General features: G+C 50.8%; 1 protein-coding gene across 14 annotated transcripts in view; it reads right to left on the bottom strand.

Moving 5' to 3' along the window:
• The window catches only part of LOC144127822 (rifampicin phosphotransferase-like), a 685750-nt gene that overhangs the window by 167685 nt on the left and 505131 nt on the right, over window positions 1-12934 (bottom strand). For 13 of the 14 annotated variants that reach the window (XR_013313574.1, XR_013313577.1, XR_013313576.1 and 10 more), the window contains one exon: window positions 121-184. The exons of the other annotated variant lie outside the window; for it this stretch is intronic. Coding sequence is in view for 6 of the 13 variants with exons in the window: in XM_077660767.1 (XP_077516893.1) it covers window positions 121-184 (64 nt within the window). In the remaining 7 variants the exon portion in view is untranslated. The remainder of the gene's footprint in view (window positions 1-120; window positions 185-12934) is intronic. 14 annotated transcript variants of the gene reach the window in all.

Here is a 12934-nt window from a genome sequence, read left to right as displayed (position 1 = left end):
ACATGCTTGCCGGCCTTCGGATTCAGAGGCGTATCCGATCCCTGAGGACAATTTATTCCGGCGCAAGCATACTAATGATTCTTCCTTCACGTCAGGATCTGCCGGTGTGCACAGACTCACCTTGGCTGTCTCCCGTGCAGCTACCGCACTCCGTGCCTTGGGAATGACAAACTTCAATATAAGCCTGAAATATATTTTCATGTTAACCCTCCACAAGTGAAACGGCTTTTCCGGTCATTTTCAGTTTCAATACCTGACTACCAAAGACGAACGCGTTAAAATTTCAATTTACAAGAATTTACTTGTGGCGTTCATCAAAATAATTATGGCACATCAGTGAGAAGCGCAAAGCGCAAGTTCCTCAGATCAGCCTCAGTGATATCCTGCCTGTGCCCATTCAAGCTATGAGAATAATCTGTTAATCACGAGCTTTTTTTTGCGATGAGGACGCCTGACACAAGCTGTTTGCCTAATCTTCACTACAAAGGGAGAGAACAAAGCTATGAAACGGGACAAGAGAGCAGACGAGTGCTCTAAGAAACTAACTGTTTATCGCTGTGGGCTTGGCAGATATACATATAAAAATAGCGAGACTGCAAACAAACAACCAGAATTCAAGCATGTAATAGAGTGCCAATTTTTCTCTCGTCATCTATAAAGAAACACCGTTCCTGGGAGGGTACTATACCGCCTATACGGATCACTGACACGCATGCCAGCGTATTGCCAATGCTGTATACGCCTACGATCAAGCTTGTAGTTAAATTTACTGAAGATAGTGGCGTTTGCGGAAAACGCCTCATAGTCATCGTGCTCAGCGCAATGAACAGCTTTGGTCTGATTGATTCTTAGTTTCGACTGCACGCTCGCGTATTTATTTATTTATTTATTCCTTTATTTATTACATACTGCAGGCCCTTGGGTCCAGGCAAAGGGGCATTAGTATATATCCAGACAATAAGGAAAAAAAACAGGAACAAACAAGTACACGTTTATACAATATTTAGTCACACTGCAGTCATCAAACCATGGTTCCAGTCCGATACTGTCTGAGGAAAAAAGGAAAATTTAAACGTATCAGTTCGAGCATAATAGGGTGTGAGTGAGTCAGGATGATGATGTCTTGTGAGGCGCGTTAATTCAGGCGTTATATACGGTGATTTACTCATTTGAAGTTTGATGTTAAGAAGGAGGGAAAGGAATTCAAGTCTTAACTGCTTTCGACGTGATTCAAGAGTGCGTATACAATTGTCTGCCATAATTTTAGACGGAGAGTGAAACCGTGCAAATTTGTTAAATATAAACCTAACTGCCTTTCTTTGTATTCATTCAAGGTGACTGATATTTGACTTAGTGTGAGGATCCTATGAAATACACGCATACTCGAGCTTTGGTCGAACAAATGAAAAGTAACAGAGTAATTTCAAATTTGTAGAAGCGTTTTTTAGTTTGTGCCTCAAAAAAGCACAGTTTGCGGAAAGCAGAGGAACAAATATTACTAATATGTGTGTTCCATGACAATGTTCGTGTCAACGTAACACCCAAATATTTGTAGTTGATAGCTTCGCGTAGTGGAGAAGAACCTAATGTATAAGAAAAAATAAGTGGGTTTTTTTTTTACGAGTGACACGAAGGCAAACTAATTTTTCAGCGTTGAGAAGCATCCCCCATTCATTGCACCAATTCAATATCCTGTTTAAGTCTGCTTCAAGGACAGTCTGGTCATGTGGACAGGTTATTTCGTTATACAGGACACAATCATCGGCAAAAAGCTTAATTTTCACACCGCGAGATATGACATTAAGGATGTCGTTATTGTACAGTAGGAAGCGTAGGGGACCCAAAACACTACCTTGCGGTACCCCTGACGTACACGATCATTGGCGCAGCATCCAATTGTCTCTCTAATGCCACACGGCAGCGCTCTCCCGCGAACCTTTCCGCTGCATGCATCCACAAATATGTGGCGCTCACGACCACCCTTTTTCTTTTTTTTTGCTTCACCGTCTTTCACAATCCTCCAATTTGTACCGGGTGGTAAAACGCGGGTTCCTGTCAATTTACTGGTATTCTTCTTCAGACTACGGGGGACTGTACTTTAGCGAACTGCTAATTTTCTGTAGTGGGATGACTTAGGGATTCTACCCTGGTCCTTCCCTATTTAACATTTATGTCAGGCAAATAGCCAGGATTTATTTAAGAAGGGTGCCTAGCGTCTTGCATCTGGCGGAGAGAGAGGCGGGAAGGGGGGCTGGGGGGCGCTTTCTGAAAAGAATAGTTGAGCCCTGTGCTCGCAACTTGTGTCTCAAATTCAGTTTCTGCCTCTCCAATCTTACGTTTTCAATTTCCATTAGCATCGCTTGTTTTTCCAATAGGATGTGTCGTATTTTGGATCGAGTAGTTTTCCCTGTGCCCTCGTACGCAGGAAACAATGAAACCAGCGAGCGACACTGTTCGCTGCTTACGTCAAAGCCCAAGTTGATCCGCCACACATGGTTAGGCAATTTGGTGTTTCCTAATTGTCTCGGGACAGATTGAAGTCCATTTAAACATCCGACCAGATCCACAACAGAAGTTTGCTAGATGCTCCAGTCCGCTGCGATACGTCTGCCCCCATGGTACCCTTTACTTCAGTTCCACAAACACTAGGCTTTACTCGCTGCTTCTTCTCTTCCGAAGCAAAGTTTTTCCCAGGCGATCACTGTCGCTTTCATCTGGTAACTCCATCACGCCTTGCTGCTCCGTCTACAAATCTCGACACTGTTCGGGAGATCTTTTCTCCTTAAGTCGTTATCCGTGTCTTCCGATTTTCCGAATCCATCATCTTCTTCCTGGAGCTCAATTCTCTTCTTTTTGCCACTAGGGTGAGAACTGTGTGCAGCCCTCAGTCAGCTTGTCTTCTCATTCATCACTGAGCAGTGGTTCTGCACGTCTCGATAATGTTGGCTGCACAAATTAAGATATTTTTCCAGTGATTCCTTCGTGTGCAGGAATCCTTTCTCTTTCCGCACCTTTGCCTGGATGCACTCTCGTTTCCGCTTCTTGGGCCCGTGATGACGTTGCACATCCGTCGTCACCTCCTATGGATAGGGCCGAGACATGGCATCGCGCACAATGCTATCGCCACCGCATCCTCCAGCACGTGGCGAACCCTGAGCAATTATACCGCCGCCCGCCTAGAACTTTCCGAAGGGTAGAGGCGGTAGTCCTCCGCCGCGCCCAGACTGGCCAGCTTCTGTCGCCAGCAAAGCTCAACCTCATCAACCCGCACTCATACCCGACCCCTCAATGCCCGGCATGCCCGGCCAGAGGCACGGCCGAACACCTTTTGTGGCGCTGCCCTGCTTTTGGCGTGGTGCTGGAGCGAGCACTTCAGTCCCTGGGCGGGCACCGACCTGGCACCTTGCAGGAATGGGTCGATCCACCATTACACATCGGATCATCGGACGCACTCCGGCTCTGGCGGGCTTTTCTCCTATACTTCAAGGAAGAAGAAGGGCCTGGGCGTTTCTTCGCAGAGCCGACCACAGGACCACCCCACTTCGAAGAAGAAGTGGAGACCGGCCTTCCTCCCCCTCCCCCACCTCCACCCCCATGAAGCCCCTCATTTATGCCGCAAGGCTAGGCCTATTTTATGCAGAAATAAAGACGCATTAAAAAAAATTAAGATATTTGATCGTGATGATGCCACTTCCTCTTCCTAAAAGATTTCATTAGATATACATACGAGGGTGTCGAGTGTGGATCTCACGAGGATCGAATCGTGGACGCGGGCTTTGCAACTGCAAGTGATGCGCCCAAAAGCGTATTCTCCGAAAAGTTCCTGGTTAAGTCGTGTAGAAACCTGATTTTTATTAATACCGTCCCTTGAAGTTTGCTGCAACATTTGCAGCCTCAATTTTGCATGCCTGCTACTTCGATAACTCCCAAGAGAAAAGTTAAACCTCTCTCCAAAACCGACGACTCCTGGCCTACGCCGACCTCAAGCGTTATCGACCTGCTTGGCCGGCGCGAACGAGCTCCCCGAGTCCTTTTGTAGCGCGCCTCCAATCTGTCATCTTCCCTTCCGTTCCTCCCCGATACATGAGAGAGCCAAATCGGCCACCCTCCCCTAGATGCCCAGAGGCAAGAAAGCGGTGACGAGGGTCCGCAGACGAGAACGGGGCAGCGAAGGCTGACTTCCCTCCTGATGACAAAGTCTGGGCCCATTAGTCGACCTCTAATCGAGATTCGCCAGCATCTGCCGGTCTTGCTTGATAGCAACTCTACCACTTGCCCTGCTTTGGACCGCTGTATACCTGGATGCTCACTCATCCGTTTCAATCTCCGAGCAGCCCGTCTGAATGCACGGGTTACATTCCTACTTGGGATTTGTTGACCGGCTGACGGTGATTAGTCCGCTCACTGCGCAGCGCCGTCTACGCGCCGGCATCTTCTAGGGCACACGAGGGGCTTTCTCGTGTGCTGACCACAACGACCTCCAATTTGTGCTCAGCCAATAGTTCATTTTCCCTACCTTTTTTATTTCAACTAGAGGGTGTAAGGTATCGACGGACCTACGCACAGCTGCGCAGAGTATATAGTCACGAGCGCCAGCAACCTACCCTCTGCGTTATCTCGGTGAGGTGGAGGTTCACGTGACGCCAGCTTTCACGGGCGGCCGGTTGTAAAACGCCCTGGCCGGAGTACCGGGCTCCCCCGCTCCGGGCACCCCGCGGACATGCATACCGCCAAGCACGCGCAGATAACATGAAGCGAGCAGACCGCGTCGGCTAGCCAGAGGCATCCATTCATAAGAAAACAGGGTGCTGACGCCAGGGCTGGTTTTACCTCATTCTGAGCCCTGTGCGAACTCCTGCCGTGATGTGTTCCTCTCCCCCTACGCTTACATTTTCGCTTCTGATTTTTGCTTTTGATTTCGGAGCTTTTTTCAACTACACGCACAATCTTGAAATGAATCTGACACATGGAATGCCTCTGACAGCGCATAGGCCCATATACCCTGACGCCAATCGAGATCACAATGTACTGAATTTACAGGCAGATAGAACGCTTGCATCCATTAATGAATGATTATGATGATGTTGATGTTATAGAGAGAGAGAGAAACAGAAGAACGGAAAGGCAGGGATGATGATGTGACAGTATCCTTGGCGGGTGTTCGGAATGTGATACTGAATTTGGATGTCAAGAAATTAAGCGAGCCTGATGAAACGCCCATTGCATTCCTCATTAGATATTCATTACGGCCATCTCGTTACCTACTCAGTCTGCTCTTTAAATCTCTTATTTCTGGTACTGTACCTAAGTACTGGAAATTGGCAAAAGTTCTGCCGTTATTTAAGTCAGGCAGAAGCAACATCTTGACAACTACTGGCCTATCTCGCTTACATCGTCATGATGTAAAATGCTTGAGCATGTCATCCACACACACATCGTAGAATTTCTTTAATCGAATAGAATTTTATCTAATGTTAGATTTGGTTTATGAGAGTTTAACGTCCCAAAGCGACACAGGCTACGAGGGACGCCGTAGTGAAGGGCTTCGGAAATGTAGATCGCCTGGGGTTCTTTAACGTGCACTGACTTAGCACAGTACACGGGCCTGTAGTATTTCGCCTCGATCGAAATTCGACCGCCGCGGCCGAGATCGAACCTGCGTCTTTCGGGTCAGCAGCCGAGCGCTATAACCACTAAGCCACCGCGGCGCCTCTTATCTAATGTTCAGCGTTGTTTCAGGCGAGGTTTTAGCACATGTACCCAATTATCGGAATTCGTGCATAACATTGCACATAGCTTGGACTGTGTTCGTCGAATTTGTGTGGTTTTCATGATTTTTTAAAAGCTTTTGACACTGTAATTCATTCTAAGCTAATGTTCAAATCAAATTCACCCGTAATAACCGCAAAGACACAAAACACACATGACGGAAACCAACAGTCACCGAAACCAAGGAACATAGGAGATGTTTTTTTGCATTTAATTTGTGCTGTTCATCAATGCAAGTTTAATAGGGCATTTACTTTAAGATTATTGATTATAAAGCAGTAGTCACTGGACGTGAAATTCGGAGGTTGTGGGTTTGGATGTGACCAGCGGCATGTCAATGTTTTTTCTTTGGCTTTATAATTAATTATATTGTAGCCAAGAGAAAGTTGAAAAGGACTGCCGCGTGCCGACAACGACGCTGCTGCTGGCGGACCTGCCTGTTCCTGTGTTTGTGCTCCTGCTATCACCACCTGCGCTCGCCGCCGGCCTATAGGTCAAGCAAGCCGTGACATTTGGTGGAGGTACAGGGTACCGCATCTCATGCAACGCACCCCGCCTCGCAATTCGAGCGCGGTACTAAGTCCTGGCTGTTCGGTTTTCCTGGAGCCCTCGGGAGAAACAGCGCTAGCCGACGTCAGCAAGGCCAAGCGCCGGAATTCGGACTCTTGCACCTGGGATCGAGGACATCTAGGACCAACGCCACCATGCCATCCCAGACACAACAAACCGACCCCGCGATTGCGACGAGGATCGTCTTGTGCATGTCACCCCAAGATCTGTCGCCCCGTACTGCGTCTGAGCGCCCGCGCTGACCCTCAGGCTAGTGAAGAGAAGGTGCGGGCCTTGATGAGGGGTGTCCGGAATTGCATCTTTGGTGGCCTCATCCGCAATCCTCCTACCACAGTGGCCGAATTCGTCGCTGAAGCTACCAGCATCCAGCACGCATTGGCGAAAAGAACCAGTCACTTTCAGCGACTGAGCGCCCTTTCTGTCGTCTCAAGTCTTGCTTCGTCTGGCCTGAGCGATGTTGGCCTCACGGATGTTCGCGAAATTATCTGCGACGTCGTCCGAGAGGAACTGAAAAGGCTGTTCCTAGCTCCTGAACAGTCTGCATCTGTCTCCATCGTGACGGCTGTTCAGGACGAACTGCGACACGCGCTGGCGCCAGAAGACGTACCAGTTGTGGCTGCAGCCGACCAACCATCTCTGAGCTACGCCGCCACCGTCTGTCGTCCGCCTCCCGTACATCGTCACTACCAGACAGCTGCCGATTCCGGCTCTCGACGCCACGAGATCGTACCCCCGTCTGATACACGCCTGAAACCGCTGGCCCGCAGAAAAACCTGCATCTGTAGGACTGCAGACCGGAGGCCGCTGTGTTTTCACTGCGGAGAGCCTGATCACATGTACCGCTACTGTCCGTACCGCGAACTCAGCCTTCGAGGTTTCAACCGGGCTGATCCGCTCCCCCGCCACTGTGAACAGCCCCGCGATGTACAGGACTACCTTCGACGCTCTCCATTGCCAGTGTCAGCTCCATCTTGCACCTCTCGGTCGCCTCCCCCTCGCCGATCATCCCCCCCCCCCCTTCCCGCGGATTTCGCGTTTCGGGAAAACTAAGTACGGCGACGCCTGGAGTTGGCGTTGCCGGTGTTGCACGCAGTAAAGAACCTCCGCCTTATTTGGAATGTCCCCGCTCGACTGATGACACCCTTGGAAGCGAAGACTGTTCTCTGGCCTCAGAGCAATGTACACGTTTTAATCGACGGTCGTGACGTAACGGCGCTTGTCGACACCGGTGCCGATTACTCGGTTTTCAGCGGCAACTTCTCTCGGCGTCTTCGCAAGGTTACCACTCAGTGGGATGGCCCGCACATACCGCGGGAGGTTACCTCGTAATCCCTGTTGGCAAGTGCACTGCCCGCATTGAGATTCACGGTGAGACGTGCCCAGCCACACTCGTGATCTTGGAGAATTGCTGCAAAGAAGTTATTCTTGGCATAGATTTTCTTCCTGAGTATGGCGCTGTAATCGTCATAGGTAGTAACAAGTTGACCCTGCGCGCACGTTCTTCATCGCCAATACCTCTTCGGGCGCCTCGCACTGCGATGAAAGTTGTTTCCGACCATGTTCACTCGCCGCCGTTGTCGACAGTTTTTCTCCCGGTCCGAGCCGATACAACCGCATGTGGCGAAGGCGTTCTCGAACGAAGTGTCCAGATGTTACTTACGCGGGGCATTGCTGTAGCGCGGAGGATCGCCAATGTTCAACGTGGGCGTCCCAACATTTTAGTGACCAACTTCAGGAACGAGCCGCAGCACCTGACAAAAGGGCTAGTTATAGCCCAACTGGATTAGCTTAGCGACGTTCGCAAAGCTGTTCCGCTGCCTGAGGAGGGGGCCCCACCCGGGTCATGTGACCCTACAACGTTGCCCCTGGACATCGATCCCAAGCTTGAGTCTGCCCATACACGCGAACTGCTCTATCTTTTGCATCGGTACCCCAACTGTTTCGCGACGACATCCCGATTTAACCTGACGCCCGTCGCCAAGCACTGAATTATTGTCGATACCGCGATGCCCCGATTCGCCAACCGCCGTACCGCGTTTCCTTGACAGAGAGGGAAACCATACAAAAGCAAGTGCGCGAAATGATTAACGACGACGTCATCCAGCCATCCAACAGTCCGTGGACCGCCCCTGTAGTACTGGTCAAGAAAAAAGATGGGACCCTTCGATTTGGTGTCGACTACAGGTGACTCAATGAGGGGACCAAGAAGGACGTGTATCCACTACCTCGCATCGACGACACTCTCGACCGTCTCCGTCATGCCAGCTATTTTTCGTCCATCGACTTGAAGAGTGGATACTGGCAGACTGAAGTGAATGAGCGCGACCGCGAGAAGACCGCAATAATAACACCGGATGAACTCAACGAGTTTTAGGTCATGTCGTTTGGTCTGTGTACAGCGCCCGCGACATTTCAACGAGTCATGGATACTATGCTCGCCGGACTGAAGTGGCAGACGTGTCTCGTGTATCCAGATGACGTTGTCATCTTCTCCAGCCCTTTCGCTGACCACCTTGTGTGCCTTGAAGCGCTTCTTCAAGCTCTTTTGACCGCCGGACTCACGCTCAAGCCTTCAAAGTGCCGCTTCGCATGCAGTGAGCTTAAGTTCCTAGGCCGTGTCGTCAGCCAACGGGGTATCGACGCCTGTACGCCGTCGAGGTGTCTCCGTGAAACTCATAAAGCGCTACTTTGGCCCGTATACGGTTCTTCGCCGCATCGGTGAACTGAACTATGAGGTGCTGCCCGAAGGAATGCGACCGTCATCTCGTCGTTCCCTCCGCCCTGAAATTGTGCACGTTGTCCGGCTTAAGCCATATTACGCGCGATAATCGCCTGCATTTCCTACCGCCTTCTACATCGGCCAGCAAGATTTCTGGGGCCCTGTGTGGTTTTCCGCCAAGTGTTTTTTGCTCTCGAGTTAGCATCGGGACGATGCTTCTTTATAGGGGGAGGTAGTGTAGCGAAGAGAAAGTTGAAGCGCGATTGCCGCGTGCCGACGACGACGCTGCTGCTGGCGGACCTGCCGGTTCCTGTGTTCTTGTGCTCCTGCTATCACCGCCTGTGCTCGCCGCCGGCCGCTATGTCAAGCAAGCCGTGCTAATATTAAAATAAATATCCTATTAACCTCCCACTGATGAAGACCATAAATTTAAAGCAATTAAAAATCACCTCTGTTCCTTGCTATCGGTGACTGTTGGCTTCCGTATATACGCCATAACAAGCCCCTCTGTTCACTTCCCTTTTGCGCCCAGACAAAAAACAAGTTATTCTTCAAAAATCCTGCCCGTTTGAGGTGAACATATATTTCGGCCGCCTGATTTACCCTTATATGAAAATCCAAAGGCTACATTATGCAGCACTTTTTTTCATTTTCGTTTAATTTGACTTTCTGCCATTGGTCACTGCTCTAGGTGAGATAGCCCGTGCGGATGACGTTACGCTTGTTGAGGCAGAAAAACGTCCACGACACTACTTCCTTGCAAAATCACGCCACATGCCCTCGCCGCACTACTGGACCAACGCGAAGACGTAGAATTACGAGCCCGGTGACGCGTTTGTCACGCCTAGCGAAATTTTTCGAGGCTAATCCCGTGTTGGAAAAACAACTTTGCGGTGGGTGAGCGCCGCATTCGCGTGGCAAGGTTCCTGTGACTCGGCCAGAATAGATGCGGCAGCCGGACCGGCCGTGCGTGGGATTGGTCGTTTCCTTTCGCACCTCTTGTTTTAGGACTGACGCCGCGAGTACATGAATCTACACAGAAGGAATTCATCTTTACATAATGCAGCTCCGGCATATCATGAAGGACGCAATGACATCATGGTCATGCATGTTGCTCTCAAAAGAAAGGAACGGCAACGTGGCATTTATAAAAGAAGGGAACTCCAGAAACTTTTGCAGCGAGAAACGTGTATGGGACACCTACCAGAAATGCCGTTTCCAGCAGGCGGAGGTGGAAGCAGGGAGCGGAGGAAAACTCACAGCGCCGGCATACTCGGCTCCCCTAGCATGCCCAGGCAGAGGAAAGCACGATGGAAGCTACGAAGGGAAGTTCTGTAGCCTTGATTCAAGCAAGAATGGCATTTGCAAAAGTCCGCAGAGCCCGAGGTGAGCGAGTACACCCGGGGAATTGCGGAGGATTACCTATCTGCGTTTTGTCTTTCGCATTTCCTTTCTTTGCCGATGCAGAGGTTGACGCGTTGCAGATTAATAGTGGCCAGTTATGGCCGCCTCGCATACATAGCGCCACAACGCGCCTTGTCTATGTCGCCTGCGGGGCCTAATCCAGTCTTTAAAAGTAGCATCCAAGCCGGACAGTGTTGCCAGCAGCTATTCTCCTGGTCCTGAGTGACTCGCCCACCATGTCGGCACTCCGGGAGAGAGAGAGAGAAACAACTTTATTGCCATAGAATGTCGGCATTTAGGGCACCCGGGTTTGGTGTGGCCCCCAGGTGGGGGCCACTTCCTGTGCCCACAAAACAAGTGCCAGTTGGATGGTCTTGCCTGACCTTCTGAGGAGTTTGTTCCATCTCTCCTCGGAGGGCGCTGGCAGTAAGGTTCGTGGGGGCGGGTTTCCCGCGGAACCCCAGACGATATGTTCCTGGGTGGCGATTGCTTCCTGGCTACAATTTTGGCAGGCCGGCTCGTATTCTCCGTCTGTGATGAGTGATAATCTAGAATGGCCAAGGATCGAGTGTGTCTGTAACCTGCGGAGCATGGCGGCTTGCGCTCGATTTAAGTCAGGGTGAGGAGGCGGGAATCGGCGTCTGGTCTCTCTGTGGAGGTTGGTGATTTCGGCAAAGGTCTGGCGAGCCTCAGCAAGAGCGTCTGGATCCGTGGGGCCGGCCACCGGGTAGGTTTGTCCTCGGGCTAGCCGGTCTGCCCGTTCGTTTCCAGAGTTTCTCGAGTGGGCAGGTACTAAGACTAGGTCGATCTTATGGCCGGCAGTGCAGCCGCGAAGGATGCCTGCAGCGGGGTGGCAGATAAAACCTGCCGAGTAATTCTGTATCGCTCTTTTGGAGTCGCTTAGGACTGGACGCGTACGTGAGTCCGATGACCAGCGCGATGGCGGTTTCTTCCACCGCGGTGAGAGAGTGGGCTCGTATTGTGGTGGTGGGGACGAGAGCGGATTGTGGCGTGGTTGCACAAGCCACATATGTGGTTGCGTTTTGCCGCGCAGCGTACACGTGTATTGCGTGCTCGTGGGCAAGGTATGTGGCAGCCAGTGCTTGGGCTTTGAGCTGGCGGCGCGTTTCATGGCGGCCAGGTAGGATGTTTTTGGGGATTGGTTTGACAACAAGGCGGCCATAGACCAGTATCGGAAGGGGGGCCGTGGGGTTGATATTAAGAATGTCCAGTATGAGCTGGCCGTGTTTGGTGCGGGTGAGACGGTGGATTTTGGCGGTCTTGTGCGCCTCTATGAGTTCTGTGATCGTGTTGTAGATGTCGAGTTGGAGATGCTGTGTGCTGGAGCAGCCACAGTACCGCTTTGTACGCTGAACCTATAATTCTGTTCACAGCTTCCTCGTCCTTTCGGTGAAGGTGATAGTAGTGGTGGGAGTAGGCTATCCTGCTGATGAGGAAAGCCTGCGGGAGCCGACAGAGGTCGTCCACCTTCACACCTCTGGTACACATTCGGCGGATGAGGCCGTTGATCTGAATGGGAGGCGCTGAATGGCCTCCTAGTTTTGCGTGTTGTTCAATATTAGCATGCCCAGAATGCAGGTGTTCTGGACCGGATGTACGGGGATGTGTGTCGACTTGGAGTGCACTAGACTCTTGCGGGTCGGGGACGGGAAGTGAAGTTATCTGTCCCTGATGAATAGCAATTCGGACTTCGTGGGAGAGCATGTGAGCCTGTTTGCTTGAACAAAGGCGTGGACTTTGTCAATTGCTCTTTGAAGGAAGCTTTGGATTTCCCCGTCTGAGCCAGAGTTGACCAGAAGGTAACGTTATCGGCATATATTGAGTGTTTAATTTGAGGTATGTCTTCTAGGTGTAGAAGGAGGCCTCTAATTCTAGTGTTGAAAAAGAACGGAGAGATGACTATCCCTTTTGGCGTTTTTCGGGTGCCTAGGGTCCCCGAGTTGGCAGTTGGCAACAAGTACGGAGTCCCCATGGACTTCTCCGCCCGCTGCAGTTTGGCGAAGATATGCCCCAAGGTTAGCAGCGGTGCCAAGGCTAAATCTGGGTGTGGAAAGAAGCACTCGAAGCCTTACGTAAGGTGTGCCACGGGAGTGGTCTACGAGATTCCCCTTGCATGTGGCATGGTGTACGTCGGCCAGACTGGACGCTGCGTAAACGAGCGTGCAGGGGAACATAAAAGGTCGTTAAGGAACGCATCAAATTCGCCCGAGAACCTACCTGCCCATTGCCGCTCGTGCATTGTAAAAACGGAAAAAAACTGTGAACCACGACTTGGCGAGATTAAAATTATGGCTAGAAGCAAAGATAGGTTAGCTCGGGAACTGGCAGAAGCCTTTTTTATCTAAAGAGAGAGGTGGCATGTGAGTCAGCACCACTTCTATCTCCCTACGAGAAAATGAGTATAGATTGCTGAAGAATACGCGATATGAGTATGTTTGGTTTGAGTGTGTG

This window comes from Amblyomma americanum, chromosome 4 (genome assembly GCF_052857255.1).
Source record: "Amblyomma americanum isolate KBUSLIRL-KWMA chromosome 4, ASM5285725v1, whole genome shotgun sequence".
Taxonomy (NCBI): domain Eukaryota; kingdom Metazoa; phylum Arthropoda; class Arachnida; order Ixodida; family Ixodidae; genus Amblyomma; species Amblyomma americanum.
The sequence above is the reverse complement of the archived record's forward strand: the minus strand, read 5'-3'. Positions and strand labels throughout refer to the sequence as shown.